The sequence below is a fragment of the Suncus etruscus genome, chromosome 1, assembly GCF_024139225.1.
Source record: "Suncus etruscus isolate mSunEtr1 chromosome 1, mSunEtr1.pri.cur, whole genome shotgun sequence".
Classification (NCBI taxonomy): Eukaryota; Metazoa; Chordata; class Mammalia; order Eulipotyphla; family Soricidae; genus Suncus; species Suncus etruscus.
In genome coordinates, this window is record NC_064848.1 from 25,522,143 (window position 1) to 25,540,189 (window position 18,047).

The 18,047-nt window shown below is 36.6% G+C and overlaps 1 protein-coding gene across 4 annotated transcripts in view; it reads left to right on the plus strand.

Annotated features, from left to right (window-relative positions):
• Positions 1-3,622: 3,622 nt before the first annotated feature.
• UNC80 (unc-80 homolog, NALCN channel complex subunit) overlaps positions 3,623-18,047 on the plus strand; it is a 277,398-nt gene continuing 262,973 nt past the window's right edge. For all 4 annotated transcript variants that reach the window (XM_049784015.1, XM_049783997.1, XM_049784007.1 and 1 more), the window contains exons 1-4: positions 3,623-3,798; positions 4,761-4,809; positions 9,980-10,136; positions 10,936-11,237. In XM_049784015.1, coding sequence (XP_049639972.1) covers positions 3,707-3,798; positions 4,761-4,809; positions 9,980-10,136; positions 10,936-11,237 — 600 coding nt within the window. In that variant the 5' untranslated portion in view covers positions 3,623-3,706. The remainder of the gene's footprint in view (positions 3,799-4,760; positions 4,810-9,979; positions 10,137-10,935; positions 11,238-18,047) is intronic.

Here is an 18,047-nt window from a genome sequence, read left to right on the forward strand (position 1 = left end):
TAGAACCCAGGTTCATCTTGGGTCAGCAGCTTAAAAGGCAAATGCCCTACCACTGTGCTATTGCTTTGGCCCCCATTTCTGCATTTTTTTACACAACTGAGAAGAAAAAATAAGGGCCAGTGGCTAAGTGGTCTTAGGTGCACTGGTGAAGATAAAAAAGGACAGAACTAAATACCCAAGCCAAAGTTAACAACAATAGAATCAAGAGGCCCAATCTATAACAGTCTAAACTTAAATTTGCCTATTATATAGGCAGGCCAGGGGACTAAAGATGGTGGTATATAATGCACTATGAAGGACTTTGATATTCACAGTGGTTTCAAAAAAAATTTTTTTTTTTTGGTCACACCCGGCAGTGCTCAGGGGTTATTCCTGGCTCCAGGCTCAGAAATTGCTCCTGGCAGGCACGGGGGACCATATGGGACGCCGGGATTCGAACCGATGACCTCCTGCATGAAAGGCAAACGCTTTACCTCCATGCTATCTCTCCGGTCCCAAAAAAATTTTTTTAATATGTCCCATATACTTCAAATTAGGATTATCTTCTTTTTATATATTCATATTGACTTCCAGGTTTCATTACTTTTATACACTATTAACTACACAATCCTACCTAATTAATGCTCTTAAACTTCATATTAATAGCTCTGACTAAATTTAAAGATATCTGTTGAAATTTGTAATGGAAACTCAAGAAAACCATACGAATATCCCCGTACACACTCAGACACCTCAAATAAGAATATAGTAAATCAATGAAAAATAGAAAGCCTGTCTAGAGTACAGGCATGGGATGGGGTGGGGAGGAGGGAGATTTGGGACATTGGTGATGGGAATGTTGCACTGGTGATGGGGGGTGTTCTTTACATGACAGAAACCCAACCACAATCATGTTTGTAATCAAGGTGTTTAAATAAAATATTATTTTAAAAAAGAATTTTATATGTGTGTTAAATAAAATTCTATCTCATAAAAAATATTGTAAACCCTGTCAACTTTTAATTTCTTTAAATGAGATAAATCTTTTACTCTGGTGCTCAAAACAAAAATTTTAAGTTTGGAATGATACTTATTAAAGTTTTATTATAGATCCGATACTCTTAAATTGTTTGTGAATACTAACATTCAATCCTAACAACTTCTTTGTTGGTAGAATCCTATTATTTGGGAACCTTGTCAAAGACTTTTTCCAGAAAATTATATCTAATACAAAGTAGAACTGGAGTTAAAGATGTCTGATTCAGACCAGGGAGATGGTTAAGAGACTCAGCTGCATGCCTCACATGACTTTCACTCCTCACACTGCATATCCTTTTGTTTCAAAACTACTGAATTGAACTTTGGTTTTCCCTCAGCATCACTATGTCTCAACATTGCAACATTTCCTAGTATCCTAGCACTGAACCACCTGGTCCACGTCATTGAATATCACCTAGAGAGGATGGTTTCCTGAGCACTGTTTGAAAACTGTACCAAAGCTGTTTTACTCAAGATCTAACTGCTTTATTTCATTCTGACTTGATTATTAAATTCTATTTAGCTCTACATTTGCATTATCATTCACACTCATCTCCTTGTCTATAATAATGATGTCTAAATTCAGGATCTTGTGGAATATTTATCTAATCTCCAGAATACTCATGTCTCATCTACATGTCTAGTCTATTTAAATAGTATCAATGTAACTGTCATATCAGGCACATGAAACATTTTTCTGTGACTAAAAATATCATTGTATGCCATACAGTTCTCTGTATATGGAATATACAGAGTTTATCTCAGTTTATCAGTTAAGATTAAGACCTGGGGTCTACTTTTTCATTTTATGGGTTACACCAATAACGTTATTCAAAAAATAATTGTGAGCCAGAATGATAGCACAGCAGATAGGGATCTTGCTTTGCAAGTATTCAACCTAGGTTTGATCCCTGGCATCCCATATAGTCTTCTGAGCACAGCAGAAGTAATTCTGGAATGCAGATTTAGGAATAACTCCAGGGCACTCTCTTTGAGTATGACCTCCAAACAGGACAAAGCAAAAAACATAACTAAAAAATTACCTTTTGAATCTGTTCATTTGTTTGCAGATAGTTGAATTCACACCCATTTTTTTTTCTTCTCTAGGATCCAGACTGGTATGCCTACAAAGTTAGGGTCTGTAATTCAAGTGTTGCTCCACTTGTCATATTTTGCTTGACTTACTGGTTCAAGTCCATACTCAGAACTGCTGGAGCAGTGAGGCTGAAATCCAGTCAATGCACGGTGCATCTCCCATTTCCTCCTCAATTTCCTACAGTTGTGCTACCTTCCTCTACTGTGTAATAGTTTTCAGATATCATTTCTAATCTTTAGAAAGACAAGCAGAGAGTCTGGTATTTTTGTTTTATTTTGTCCAGGAGGAACTGAGATCCAGAGAGGTAATAAACAATCTCACATGTAATTGTGACAGGATTTAAATCAAATTCCATCTGCTTCCTACAAAATTATTTCTTCTTTTCTGTGCAGGTTCTATTCTCCTTAAGGTCATGAATAATGAATTGTGGGACTTCATTTTTATTAACAGTTCTCATTTCACGAAATCTAAGATGCATTGAAAGGGTCCTTCACCTTCCTTGCAAGTTCCTAGTCCTTTGGTGACAGATTGCTTCACTTAATTTTACTTTTATTTGCTGCCCTACTAGATAAGACATGTAGGAGTCATCCAAATATATATATATATATTTGGATGACTCCTACATATATATATGTATATATATATATATATATATATATATATATATATATATATATATATATATATATATATATATATATGCATTTGACTGTGACAACTGAAGAAGGTAAACAGGCAAATCTTGATGGGAAGAACAAGATCACCCAAATGGACTCTAATAAACATTTCTTCCCAGGACATTCAAATGACCTTCCTCATCTTTTAATGAACAGATAGATAGATACTCACTACTGGTTTGTGTGGGGTAATTTTTTTTCTCTGTCAGGGAAGAATAAATAAATACAGAGAAGAGCAGTTTCTCTGTGGTTCCCATTTTCACATGAATAAATTCTCACATCTGAGAACTTTCAAGCTTTGTCTGGTGGCTTCTGCTGCCCTTCCTGGCTTTCCTTCACAAATGCTCATCCTGCTAAACCCCAAGGGGTGGACTCCTGACCTCCTTGCTCGAAGTGCGAATGATGCCAGGGTTAGTGACTGCTCTGCGGTTCCCCCAAAGCTCCTCCTACCCAGTCCGTGACAGTTGGAGAAGGAGAAGGAGGGCAGGGGACACTCGTGGGGTGCAACCAAAGACTGTTGGGCAGAAGAGGCTGCAGAAGGTGGGGGGGTGAGCCTTTGGGGGACCCCCCCCAGTCTACTGCTCAACCTCCTTCCAGCCCCCCAACCCCCCCCCCCCTGGCCTCCAGCCCGGCCTTCGGGCTCGGGTCGCCAAGCACAGTGGGAGGTGCAGAAAGCAAGGCGAGGGCGCGGGGGCGGCGAGGCCCGCTCCAGCAAGCGCCCCCCGCGTCGCCCCGCGGCTCCTCCAGCCCGGCCCTCCTCCCGCAGCCATGCTCCGCGCTCGGGGAGGGGTGGGGAAAGGGGGAGCCAGGCGGAGGGAGCCTCGGGGAAGGAGGGGATGAGAGTTGGGGAGAGCAGGAGGCGGCGGCTAGCAAGGAGAGAGCGCGGGGTGCAGCCCAACTCCCGGGAGCCACCATCATGGTGAAGAGGAAGAGCTCCGAGGGCCAGGAGCAGGGTAGCGGCCGCGGCATCCCCCTGCCCATCCAGACCTTCCTGTGGCGCCAAACCAGGTGAGGGGCGCACGGTGGGGCTGCCTTGGGTGGGGGCGCTCCCGGGGACCCCCCCGGGGCCCCCACGATGGTCACTGCAGCTGTTTCCCAGGCCGCACCACTGCCTGCCCGCAAGCTCCTTTCTGTCTCTCTCTCTGGGGCTTAGAGACGCATTCAAAAAAAAATAATGCCAGTGAAGTTGGAAGACTAGCATAGCAGATTGACAGCTGTCAAATAAATGGAGACATGATTGGAGGGGTGGCAGTGCAGAGCCTAGGCAGAGGGGGGCAGGGAATCAGGGGAGATAATTAGGACTGGTTTGTACTCCTGCGTCCAATTCCACCTCCCTCTCCTGCTGTAATTCCAGCCCGGTGACCTGTTGTTTTTTTTTTTTTTTTCCTCCAGCACTCTGGGTTGGTAAATAGCTGCCATTCCCACTTGTTAACCATTTTTTTGCTCAGCTTCAAGCACAGTACACTTCCTGGTTAAAGCCAATGGGTAGATGGTTTTGGATGAGAATTCATTCCCCCTCCCTCCCCACTTGCACCCCGTCTGAAATCCATTTTAATAAAAGGGAAACAAGATCTCCATCAGTCTTAATCTTTATTTGTATTGCGACTCCTCCATTACATGCTAGAGAATTATCACAGGAAGGATTTGGATGCTATAGAAATCATGGCCCATGAGCTATGTGCGTGGTTTTAGTTTTTAATATGACTGCACACTTCCGATCATTGGTGATTTGGAATCCTATTCGGAAAAAGTGTCAGAATGAGAGTGGACACATAAACCATGTCGAATCACATCTCATTCGTATAGGTACTTGCACATGTAAAAGCAAATAGTGTCAGCTTATCAGTACTGACTAGTAAACAGGGTCTAAGAGGTAGACAATTGGAATTGAAGTGGAAAAAATATATATCATATGGATGGTCTAATGATTCTTTTATATTTATAATAAATATCTCTCTTTTAATTTTCAGTGCATTTTTGAGGCCTAAACTTGGGAAGCAATATGAAGCCTCTTGCGTGGTATGTGATTTTCACCATTTAATTATCACCTTCCATATTTTTTCTGGTAATTCAATTTCTTTGAGCCCAAAGAAAGTCATTAAATTATACTCACTATATAGAACAAGTCAAAGAATGCCTATCACTAAAAAACTGTTTCAACTACAGTTCTAGATGATAGGATGAAGTAATGATAATATTAAAATAATATTCAATAAAAATAAATAAACAAATAATATTAAATAGTAAATAATATTAAAATAATAACATTCAGAGGATCCTTTCTATTTTTGACCTATAGTCTCTTTTCAATGTCCTTTGGAAATATACTTTCTTTAAGTGGACAAGCAGAATGCTAAGAAATTTTTCTCATTGTAAATAAGGCCTCCCTCCACTAAAAGCTCTGGATTGTTCCAGCTGTCGCCCCAGACCTCCCCAAGCAATGTTGTATATACTATTTGGAATTCTTAAAAAAAAATTGTGTTCTCATATGAGGAGTGTTGGCAAATTATAAATAAAATACTTAGCAAACCAAAAGTGATTTCTTAAAGTGAAGAAAACTAAACAAGAAAGGAGATGAAGGAGCATAAGATATATGTGTATGGGGTGTGTATCATTTTCAAAGGAATAGGCGTGATGCTATTTTCTAATTAATGTATCCCCTGATGAAAGCCTGAACAGAAAGTGGAACTGGGGGCCGAGTGATAGTACAGGCAGTACTGCGCTTGCCTTGCATGTGTCCAACCATGTTTGATTCTTGGCACCCCATATAACCAAGAGTAATTCCTGAGTACTGAAGCAAGAATTATCTCTGAGAATAGTCAGATCTGCTCAGAACAGCCAGGCTCAAAAGGAAAAGAAAAGAAAAAAAAGGAGGAGAAGGGAAGGGGAGGGAATAAGGGAAAGGAAAAAAAAAAGAGAAGGGATGTGAAGAAAAGAAAAGGGAATCATTGAGGCAAGAATAAAAGGCACAGGCATCCAGAATGGGGAGACAGGAAAGTTGAGAGGCTGAAGAGGTAACAAAGAACCTGTTGATGGCTGCATTTACAGAGTGAGTATAATAAATAAAAGTCCTTACTCAAAAAATCAACAGTACTACTTAATGTAAGTTTATAAGGTAGGTACTGTGAAATATTCCAACAAAATAATGTATAACTTTGCACTTTTTGTGTGAGTCTGAAAATACTACAAAGTAATAATGCAAATAATAACAGTAGTATACACTGATACTCCTTGCTTAATGACCTACTTGTTTAATGACCGCTCGCACTTACGACCATCTCTTCACAGTTATTTTATTTTGTTTTAAATATCCTTTTCCCATCTTGTACACTCTACAGTACAGTACTGTGGTTTTTGGTGCTTTAATGTACCTACTTTACTAACTTTATGTTCTGTAATACATTGCAGTACTGTGTGTAAATTACACAACCTACGCAAATTAAAACAAGTGGAAGTTTTCAGTTTGATCTTTCTCGTTATTTTACTTATTCAGAATACTGTATTGTCAAGTACTGTGCATATACTGTACTACTATATACAGTACATGCAGTTCCTCACTTAACGACCAATTCGCTTAACGACAAAACGGAACTTGGTCGTCAAGCGAGTAGTATCTGTATATACACTATACACTAATGTTATTATTTGCATTATTACTTTGTACTATGTAATTACTATGTAATATGTAATCCACACACAAAATGATCTCATTATAGATTCTAAGGAAACTCTATATCCTTATAGATTCCCATTTATAAGTTAATAACAAATGATGTGAAATAAAATATCAAAATGGACTTTTTACAGATTTTGTTTAAACTTGGAGTTCACATAATGATTTCTTATATTATAAACTTTTTTCAATAATTTTTATTATTGTTAATATCTTTATTTAAACACCTTGATTACAAATATGGTTGTAGTTGGTTTTCAGTCATGTAAAGAACAGCCCCCTTCACCAGTGCAACATTCCCATCACCAGTGTCCCAAATCTCCCTCCTCCCCACTCCACCCCCACCTGTACTCGAGACAGGCTTTCTATTTCCCTCATTCATTCACATTGTTATGATAGTTCTCAATGTAGTTATTTCTCTAAAGAGGATAGCTACTTATTTGTATATTACCATAAATGTCTGCCAATGACTCTTTATCTCCCTCTGGTATTTATTTTGATTATCTTCTGCCCTTCAATATTATGAAGAGATATTTTAGTTATTCTAAAAAGCTTTTTTACTGGAATTTGTTGTTGAATTTAGGTCAATTTAGAATAACATTAAGTTTTTCTTAAACCATGCTTATACTTACACTAATTTAAAAGAAATATAACAAGGCCTGAGTACAGTAGGCATCCCATATGGACCCTAAGCCAGCAGGAGTGATTCCTGAGCACAGAGCAAAGAGTAAGCTCTGAGCATCACTGGTGTGACCTACCCTTTCTCCAGCAAACAGAATTTAAAAAAGAATAAGCCTGACAGAATTTTCTCAGTTCTTGGAAAAGATATACCTGACTTTTAAAAATATATTCACACTATCAAAAAACTAAATTGCATGGGCCCGGAGAGATAGCACAGTGGTGTTTGCCTTGCAAGCAGCCGATCCAGGACCAAAGGTGGTTGGTTCAAATCCAAGTGTCCCATATGGTCCCCCGTGCCTTCCAAGAGCTATTTCTGAGCAGACAGCCAGGAGTAACCCCTGAGCACTGCCGGGTGTGGCCCAAACCCTCCACCCCCAAAAAACTAAATTGCATTCATAGCTGGCAAAAAAAACTATCAAAAAACTAAATCACATTCATAACTGGCAATCTAGATAAAAATTGGAAATTTATTTCTAGGCTATATTTTTTTGTATATTTTTATAACTGTAAAATGTTTTATAAGTAGCACTTAAGAAGAAATGGCATTGGCTAAAGAAATAGTATAGCAGGTAAGATGTTTGCCTTGCATGCAACATGCATGGGCTTGATTCTGGCACCATATATGTCCCGTGAGCACTGCCAGGAATGGTCCTGAGTGTAGAGCTAGGAGTAATTCCTAAGTACCAACATGTATGGTACCAAAATAACAGAAGAGAACAACCTTTCAAAAAAGAAGAAATAGTATTAAACACTCAGTTCCCTAAGATGAGAAAATGTAATTTTCTAAAATGTATTTATAAATACTGGACACTTTATTTAAAGAACATTTTTGGCTTTTGGTTATTATACTCAGCAGTCTTTTCCCTAGCTTTATATTCAGGGGCCACTCTTGGTGTTGTTCAGGGAACCATATGGGGTGCAGGGATTGAACCTGAGTAGCCCACATCAAAGCAAATGCCTTCTTTCTGTACTATCTCTCCATCTCCAAGACTAGACACCTTATACTATGTTAATTCAAACTTGCTTACCCTTTATTTAATATATTTAGAGATCCAAATATGAAATAATTTTGTTTGAAAAAAAGATTTGGGACATTGGTGATGGGAATGTTGCACTGGTGATGGGTGGTGGTCTTTACATGACTGAAACCCAAACACAATCATGTATGTAATCAAGGTGTTTAAATAAAATATATATATAAAAAAAGATTCTTACTAATTATACTTCTTATCAAAATCTCAGCCTGTGTTTCATCATTAAAGTGAATTATTTTCCTTTTTCAAAAATAAAGTAAATATTTTTTTAGGGAATCTCTGTACTAACTCAGTTTATTTATTTATTTATTTATTTTATTTATTTATTATTTTAAATTCTAATACCAAAATACAGCTTGATTCCAATTGACTGGAATCACCATCACTATACACTATAGTGTATACTTGCACAATTTTCTTGTCAACTTTGGGTGTAAAATCATCCTATGTGCTGTATCTCCAGCCCCAGGTGAGTGAGTCGGAATTAGGGTGTGCATGAAATAATCCAAATCAGGCTGAAACACTTGTAGTCTGTAGTCTTCTACATAGCATGGAGCCTGCTGCCAGAACTACCGTGATTTATTGAGTACAGAGATCATCAATGGGTAAACCCACCTAGGTTTACAAGACCATCTTTATTTTGGGTGAAACCAAGTTGTAAACAAACAGATACAAAGAAACCAGGGATAAACTTTGTTTTAGGTAAAATAAGGTGTAATCCAACATTTGGGTATCAAGTGGTGTCAGTTTCTATTCCTGCAAATTAAATGCTTATCAAGTGTATTCTAATATTTTACTTGGTAGCAATAGTTTTCGGAAAATATGGTTTTATCCTTATCCTCTGTCATTAAAAAAAAAGAGTAAAGAGAGTAATTAAACTTGCTTTGGCTTGCATCACTTAAGAAAAAGATAGGATGGAAGATTTATAAAATCAGCAAAACAAAAAAAGGCTTATTGCCTTCTCTTCTTTCCTCCTTTTTCTCCTTTTGACACATATTGAACATTGAAATAAATCCCATTTCTCAAGGCATTATTGCAAAATATACTTAAATTTAATGTGTAATTGTGGCACCTGATTGGATGTTTAGCAGCATTTTATAAAGTAAATGCATTTATATTATTAAATTATATCTAACATTTATATTATATTCTTTATAATATCAATATTATTAATGTTATTAATAATATTATAATATATAAATATTATTTATACCATTAATTTATATCATTAAATTATATGATTTAAATTATTACTAAATAATATAAATGCATTTATATTATTATTTTTAGGGGCCAGATCAAAATAGCACAGTGGGTAGGGTATTTGCCTTTCATGCAGCTGACTCTTGTTTGATTCTCAGCATCTCATATGGTCCCACAAGCCTGCCAGGAGTAATTTCTTAGTGCAGAGCCAGGAATAACCCCTGAGTGTGGCCTAGTGTGGCCCAAAAACAAACAAGAAGCATTTTTTAGTATTAATCTTAAAATATCATGAGGTAAATGTATTGCCCCTTTGTTAGAGGTGATTTATTTTAGAGAAAATAAAAATTCTGTATGCAGTTAGTGTACCTTAATTGTGTATACAATTAGGTATACTAGACCCTTACTTTAGATTAAAGTATGAAAATGGCTAGATAATAGAAAGTTATCATTGACTACAACACAAAAAATGAAAGACAATGTTAGTACACTCTAAGGAATGGTTCAGTGGTTTACATTTTAAGTGACTTGGATGTCCTTTTTCCTACATATCCAATCTACAATTCTTTATATTACATGATTTTCTTTTGTTTATCTACAGTCTTTTGAACGAGTATTGGTAGAAAACAAACTGCACGGCCTCTCTCCAGCACTCTCTGAAGCCATCCAAAGCATTTCCAGATGGGAGCTGGTACAAGCTGCTTTGCCTCACGTCCTCCACTGTACTGCAACTCTGCTCTCAAACAGAAACAAGCTAGGTTGGTGCTTCTGAACTTCTTCATTGAGATGATTGTCCTATGTGTTTAGCATTAATAGCAACATCTATTAGATAATTACTGTTTTCCAGAAATTGTGTTCATTTTATTTGATGTTCACAAAACTCCTCACTACTATATTTTATACTTGAGTGAACTCTATTATTTTAAATATTTTTTAAAAAGAAATGTATAACTATATTTTATAAATATTAAAATATAGGGGAGCCAAAGAATCAAAATTTTCTCCTTTGCCCTCCCAACTTCTGAATAAATTAGCAGCACTTTCTTACATTTTTCTTGCATGTAGATGAAAATTATTTTCTTTTTTAGATTATTTTTCAGATAGCTTTTTACCATCTGAGGTGAGGAAAAAATATCCTCCCCATCAACCTCATAGTGCACATGGTTTCCTTTAGCTCAGTGCTTTGCCTCATTTGGGTCTCTGTTCAAGTGTTATATTACAACAGAGGTCTTTTTTAATGGCTTTAAAATCAATTAGTTCTCTTATAAGGAAATACCTTAACCCCTATTTTACCTAATTACAAATATATATAGCTCTGACTTAAAGGCATGATGCATATAATTTCCTAAAACAGCATGATATGCTGCAGAAACTGCAGCCAGTTAGAAAAACCCCAAATTAGAATTGACCTTTATTGCAGATTACAGAGAAAAAACTCTATCTTCTAAGAAAACAAATCTCAAAACAAGACCAGATTTATGTCCAAAACTGGAAGTTGATATTCATTGTCTGGACATGGAGTTTATCCTAACTTGGCTGTGTGATTGTCCCCTGCAGGCCACCAAGATAAATTAGGTGTTGCTGAAACAAAACTCCTTCACACTCTTCACTGGATGCTCCTGGAAGCCCCCCAAGACTGCAACAATGAACGGTTTGGGGGTGCAGATAGAGGTTCTAGCTGGGGTGGCAGCAGTAGTGCTTTCATTCATCAGATTGAAAACCAGGGTTCTCCCGTGCAGCCTTGCCAAAGCAGCTCCAATGATGAAGAAGAAAACAACCGAAGAAAGATCTTCCAGAACTCCATGGCTACTGTGGAGCTCTTTGTGTTTCTATTTGCTCCTCTGGTGCACAGGATCAAGGTAAGCAGAAAATGCTAGGGCTGAGGTGATATATAAGTGAGATGAGGGTGGTAAACTTTGAGTGATTTTTATGTTTGATTGTCCAGGTTTTCTATGATTTGATTGCAAAGCAAGACATAGCTTTATTTCTGCACTTATTTTACACACATTTATCCTCAACTCCATATAACTTACCTATTTAAAAATCTTAAGTAAATCTAAATCTGCCCTAAAATAACACCCAGAATATTAAGCATAGCATTTCACTACTTACACTGATTATTTAAGTTTCTCTTTTTGAGCCATCAACTGCAAACCACTTTTTATACTCCCTAGTAATAACTTTAAGGAAGATGTTTATGTTCGTAAATTAGGCATTTTAAATTGTTCATCATCTTACCTAATATTTTTTCCAGTACAATTGGGGAGTATAATGACAGAGATTAGGGTTGCTCAACCTTCACCTTGCTGGCCATTGTCATTAGTTGCTGAATTATGTATTGTAGATTATTAGTAGCATCTATATTCTTTTCCTTTTGTTTTGTTTTTGGGACACACCTGGCAATGCTCAGAGATATCTCCTAGCTCTGAGCTCAGGAATTACTCCTGGAAGTGCTTGGGATCCATTTGGGATGCTAAATATCAAACCCAAGTTGCCTACATGCAAGACAAGGGCCCTACCTGCTCTATTATTGCTCTTTCTCCTGATTTCTACCTATTAGAGGCTAATTACATCTGAATTTATCAGCCACAAATGATTGCAGACTTTTTCAATTGTCCTCAATAGGTAGAGAGTGTTAATCTCACCTTATTGAGGACCACTGACCTCAATTTTCAATTGCCTGCTGATTATCAGGTCATTTAGTCATCTCCATTTTTTTTTTTTTTTTGGTTTTTCGGGCCACACCCATTTGATGCTCAGGGGCTATTCCTGGCTACGCGCTCAGAAATTGCCCCTGGCTTGGGGGGACCATATGGGATGCCGGGGGATCGAACTGTGGTCCTTTCCTTGGCTAGCGCTTGCAAGGCAGACACCTTACCTCTAGTGCCACCTCGCCGGCCCCAGTCATCTTCCTTTATTTAAACTGTAAGTATGTAGAATGCACCTCCCAGGCCAGACAATGCTGATAGATGTCCTTTTCTCCATCTCCTTTCTTCATATTTTTCCTTTAATTTCTCAAGATCAAGACCCAAATTCACCTTTTCTACCCCTGTTCAGAGGTCTATGTGCATCTGAGGAGATTTCACATAATCATCCAGATTGGTAGGTTAGGGCTGGAAATATAGCTCAGTGACAAAACTCACATATGAGAGGACTGTATTCTATTCCTGTCACTATAAAGAAAAATCCAGAATATCCAAACTGGTATATTTTACAAAATTAGAATCTACAATCATAGTGTGTTGCCCACTTGTCAAGTATTTTCTTGACAACTCATTCAAAGTGATATTTAGTGGTAACAAATTGCTGCATGCTGAGGCTTGTCCATAACACGAAACATTGAAATCCAGTCAATGTTTGGTCCCTACTTCCATTTCCTCCTTATCTTCTTACATTTGTGCTATTTTCTTCTATTTATAATAGTTTTCACATATTATTTCTAATTTGTATGACAAAATGCAAGGAAGTGAATATCTTTGTCTTTACTGAAGAACTGAGGGTCATAAACCAACTCATATATAATTTTGGAAGGACTGAAATTAAATTCCTTCTGCTTCTTACAAAACTAATTTCCCCATTTCTGGAACTGTTTTTTTTTTTTTTTTGCTAAAGTTATAATCTTTTAGTAGTGGAAATTCATCTTTATTTTACTAAATTTCACTGAATCTAAGATGCATTAAAGACTAGCCCCAAGCCTTTTTGACATTTTCCAGCCCTTTAATGACAACACATGCTGCCAATCTCTTTGCCTCTGTAAATTCTTTGGTTTTCTTTTTGTTTGTTTGTTGTTTTTTTCTGCTGCATTAACATTGTACTTCTCCCCAATTCCATTCTAGGTATTTTGTTTTCTTCATGTTATAGTTTCTTTGAAAGAATATATATCTTGCTTTGTTTGCCGTTTGTGTCTTATAGCCTAGTATTGTATAATCCATCTTTACTTGGACACGACTTTTTTTTGGGGTGGGGGGGCACACCCGGAGTTGCTCAGGGGTTACTCCTGGCTATCTTCTGCTCAGAAACAGCTCCTGGCAGGCACAGGGGACCATATGGGACCCCGGGATTCGAACCAACCACGTTAGGTCCGGGATCGGCTGCTTGCTAGGCAAACACCGCAGTGCTATCTCTCCAGCCCCGTATAATCCATCTTTATATTAGACTCCTGGTGGTAGATTTGTATGGTGACATATTCATTTGAAGAGGAGGTGACACAACATGTGCGATGTTTAAAACCAATGAGAATAATTAACTGATTATATTTTCTCTTCTTGCTTTAAGATAGGTCACACACCAGTAGCATTTCAAATTGTCCTTGAAACGAGACCTTGTCCTCATATTATATCATCTAATAAAACCATAAACATAAAGCCAAACGCTGTTTATTTATTTATATTTTAAATTAATTATCTATTTGTGTTTTGGGGGCATACCTGGCAGTGCTAAGGGGTTTTTACTGGCTTTGTGATCAGCAATTATTCTTGTTAGTGCTTAGTGGGCTATCTGGACATTAGTAATTAAACCCAGGTCAGCTGCATGCTCAAGTCCCTGTAAGTTCTTTTATCCCTGTACCTTTGGTTTATCATATAATCTTCAGTTTGTCTCCTATTTCTCAAATTTTCTATAACTTCATCCCTTCATACTGCTTTATTTCAAGATCTCTTACTTGAATCACTTTTAAACTGGATTTTCAGTATCCTGACATACTTGTAAAATCCAAACTCAACACCTAAATGACTTATCTAAAGTGAAGATCAGACAATATCAACATACTGAAGCAGTTTATTGACTTATCATTATCCAGTGGTTGGAATTTTAACTTTTGTCTGGTTACCAGGCCCCATAAACTCCCTGAAACTTCTGTCAATGAATTTCAAATACTAAAAATCTTCCCAAATTATTTTTGAAAATTTTTGTGGGTTTTTTTTTTCTAAAATTGTTTCTATCTCTTAAGATGTCTTAAACCTGTCCTACCTTGAAAAATTGTATTTACTATTTCTGACTTTATTCAAGTTTTATTCTCACTTCTCCTCTATTTCTAGAATATTCTAGAAATATTTTTATTGATAAATTTAGTAACAAATTTATCATTTCTTTGTATTTATGCTTCCCACCAGATTATATTGTTTTAAACACAGGAATTATCATTGTAGCCTAGATAACTAACATGTGGCCAAGTTTGGTAGGTATTTATTTAACATTTTATTTTATTTATTCATAAACCATTTTTATTTAGGTGCCTTGATTTACAATGTTGTTATTCATACTTTTTATGATACATTATTCAGTCACCAAACTTACCACCAAAGAGCCCACTTCCCTCCACCATGCCCTATGTAAACCTCTTAGCCTTCCTATGTAATCTAAGTTATATAGACAAAATCTTCAGTTCTGTTCACTTAGACCATGTGATACCTTACTATATTTCATATTTGGAATAGATCCATTTTATTTAATTGTGGAGATGAGGACACCTACACACATATAGCTGCGTGCAGTTAAGCTCATGGAATTCCACACAATAGTAAATTAATGATAAATAGATAAAGTATAAAAAAATCCCCAAACTATGGGCTGGAGCAATGGCACAGCAGTAAGACGTTTGCCCAGGACAGACCACAGTTTGACCCCCTGGCATCCCATATGGTCTCCCAAGCCAGAAGCGATTTCTGAGCACACAGCCAGGAGTGTTACAGGTGTGACCCAAAAACAAAGCAAAAAAAAAAAAAAAAAAAAAAACAATTCCCCCAAATCACCAAACTAAATTTTACAGATATATACATTTAAGAATATGAATAATTCAATGGTAGTACATTTTAAAATTTATATAATTGATAAATTCAATAAATAAATATAAAATTAGTAAGTGAGTTAAGAAAAATTTAAGGGGAGAATCTGAACATGCCTATAGAAGTATAAAAGTGTTTTATCCTAAAAAAAATTGAAAAAGGACCGGAGAGATAGCATGGAGGTAGGGTGTTTGCCTTTCATGTAGAAGGATGGTGGTTCGAATCCCAGCATCCCATATGGTCCCCTGAACCTGAGAGATGCGATTTCTGAGCGTCGGGTCAGCAGTAACCCCTGAGTGTGGCTAGGTGTGACCCTAAAACCAAAAAAAGAAAAAAAGAAAAGAAAAGAAAAATTTAAATTATGGATACTGCTTGTCAACAATAATAGTATTTTAATAAAAGTCTCTATGAATATAAAAATAAAAATGTTTGATCATATATATAACATTTGAAATAAATGAAACATTAATTTGATATTTTAAATGTATAGGATCCAATAGAGTGACAGGACTAAAACTTGTATTACTTTAGCAGAGAGCAGCCATACGTGTCAAGAGTGAATGCTATGAATATGAATACCAAGTGCAAAGGAGTTTTTCTTGCTCTTTAAAGAAGCACCTTTAATGCCTCTTGCAAGATTGTTTCAAAACTGTGATGATCCTAAACTGTTGCTAGTCCTTGAAATTCTGTATCATGCCTTCATTTCTGAGTTATTAATCTAGCTGGATAGGGTATTATTGGTGATATGTTCAACGTAGCGAGTTTTTTTATACAATATATTTCCCTCCATTCTCTACTGACTTAGAGAGTCTCATTTGTATCTAAGTTCCTTTTGTGATCTTGCTGCTTTGGATTTTGTCATTTTAAGTATAATGTGTCTTGGAGTTTTCCTATTTGTGTCTGTTTTCACTGAGACCCTTTGAGCATCTTGGATTTGTAATCTTTGAGTCTGACAAATTTTTTTCTGTGATTTAACTATCTTTTCTTGATCAAATTTGCCTTCTTCAGGGAATCTAAAGAAGTCATTATATAATGAAGAAGCCTTATATTGTTATATATAGAAACCTTGTTCCTCTTAAACTCATCCAATTGTTTTGTGGTGGTAGGCTGTTTGTTTCTTTTTAGATTATTTTCTAACTCTTGTTATCTAGTGATTTCCTCCATTTTATTTATTTTTTATTTCTATTTATTACGATATTTTGGGGGGTTTGGGGCCACACCCAGTGATGCTCAGAGGTTACTCCTGGCTATGTGCTCAGAAATCGCCCCTGGCTTGGGGGACCATATGGGATGCACGGAATCAAACCATGGTCGATCGTAGGCTAGCACTGGCAAGGCAGATACCTTACCACTAATGCCACCGCTCCGGCCCTGATTTCCTCCATTTTAGAATGCTCCTTGATCTATTCATCTGTTGCTCTATTTCTATTGAGTATATCACTATTGAGTTTCTATTGAGTATATCACTTACCATAAAAAGCACTCAGATCTTGTACTTTACTGACTACCCATACCATTATTTTTTAATTCATTAAACATTCTCACAATGGTGTTATTAAAGTCATTTTCTGAGGATTTACTGAGCTGGTTGATGCTGGTAGAGCTGCTTTGTTACTGTTTTATCTCATTGAGGTTGGCGAGTTTCAAAATGTCTTTACTGGATTTGCTACTGAGTTAATGATGGATCTTTGTAGTTAACCCCCCTAGGACTTTCTAAGGAATTAAACTAAGCTTTGCCTTTTTTTCCCCTTAGCCCATCTTTATCTAATTATAGAATATATCATTGTGACATATCACAAATGATGTATCATTTCACACTGTGAGTAGTGTGAAATTTGATGAGGAGTTATCAGGAGATGTGGTGCTGGACCCATTGGTGTGTCGGAGGTGAGAGTAGAGAGGTTGCTGGGCCTACCTGGAAGGAAGAAGTATATATTTGTCCCCATTCCAAAATGGCCTTAAAGTTGTCAATCACCTGTTTGATCTATCTAGTAGGCAGTGGTAGCAAGCAGAGGTTCAAGAGCTGGGCTTATGGAAATGGGAGACGTCAGGTATTGAGATTACATTTTATTTGTTTTGTTTTGGGCCACACCCATCAGTGATCACGGCTTACTCCTGATTCTATACTCAGGGATCACTCCTGTCATGTTCGGGAACCAGATGGGGTACCAGGGATTGAATGCAGGTCATCTATGTGAAAAGCAAATGCCCTACTTGCTGTATTATCACTCCCAATACCAGGTCAGAAGAGTTTTGGTTAAAATAAATTTAATGAAGACATTCATAAGTTGATAAATAGCTTTAATGAAGTGATTCATCCTTTTGTAAGAATGGTTTAATATATGTTTATTTAATAAACATTTTCTATGCTTTTAATTTTAAAAACTCCAAATGTTTCACAATAAATCAACAATTTAAAAACTCTTCTGGCAGGTGGTGGGGATGGAGATGGGAGGCATTGGTGGTAGGAATGTTGCATTGGTGAAGGGGAGTGTTCTTTTTATGACTGAAATTCAACTACAATCATGTTTGTAATCATGGTGCTTAAATAAAGATATTATACAAATAAAATAAAATATTAAGCAAAAACAAAACATCTTCTGGATACATTACTAATTTTAGATCAAATCTGGTTTTATAAATGTTATGGGGCCAGAATTTTTATTGCATTATCTTTAATAAAAATCTATTGATTATCTATCATATCCTAGCATTGTTCAGTGTTCATATAACAAGACAAAACAAAATATAAACCTTTCAGAAGAATTCAATAAAATCTACATTTTATAAAATTTTATACAATTCAATTGTATTTTAAGTTTGTGTGATTTAACAACCATAAAATAGAATTTAAAATAATAGTATTTAAAGTATATCTCTTAAAGT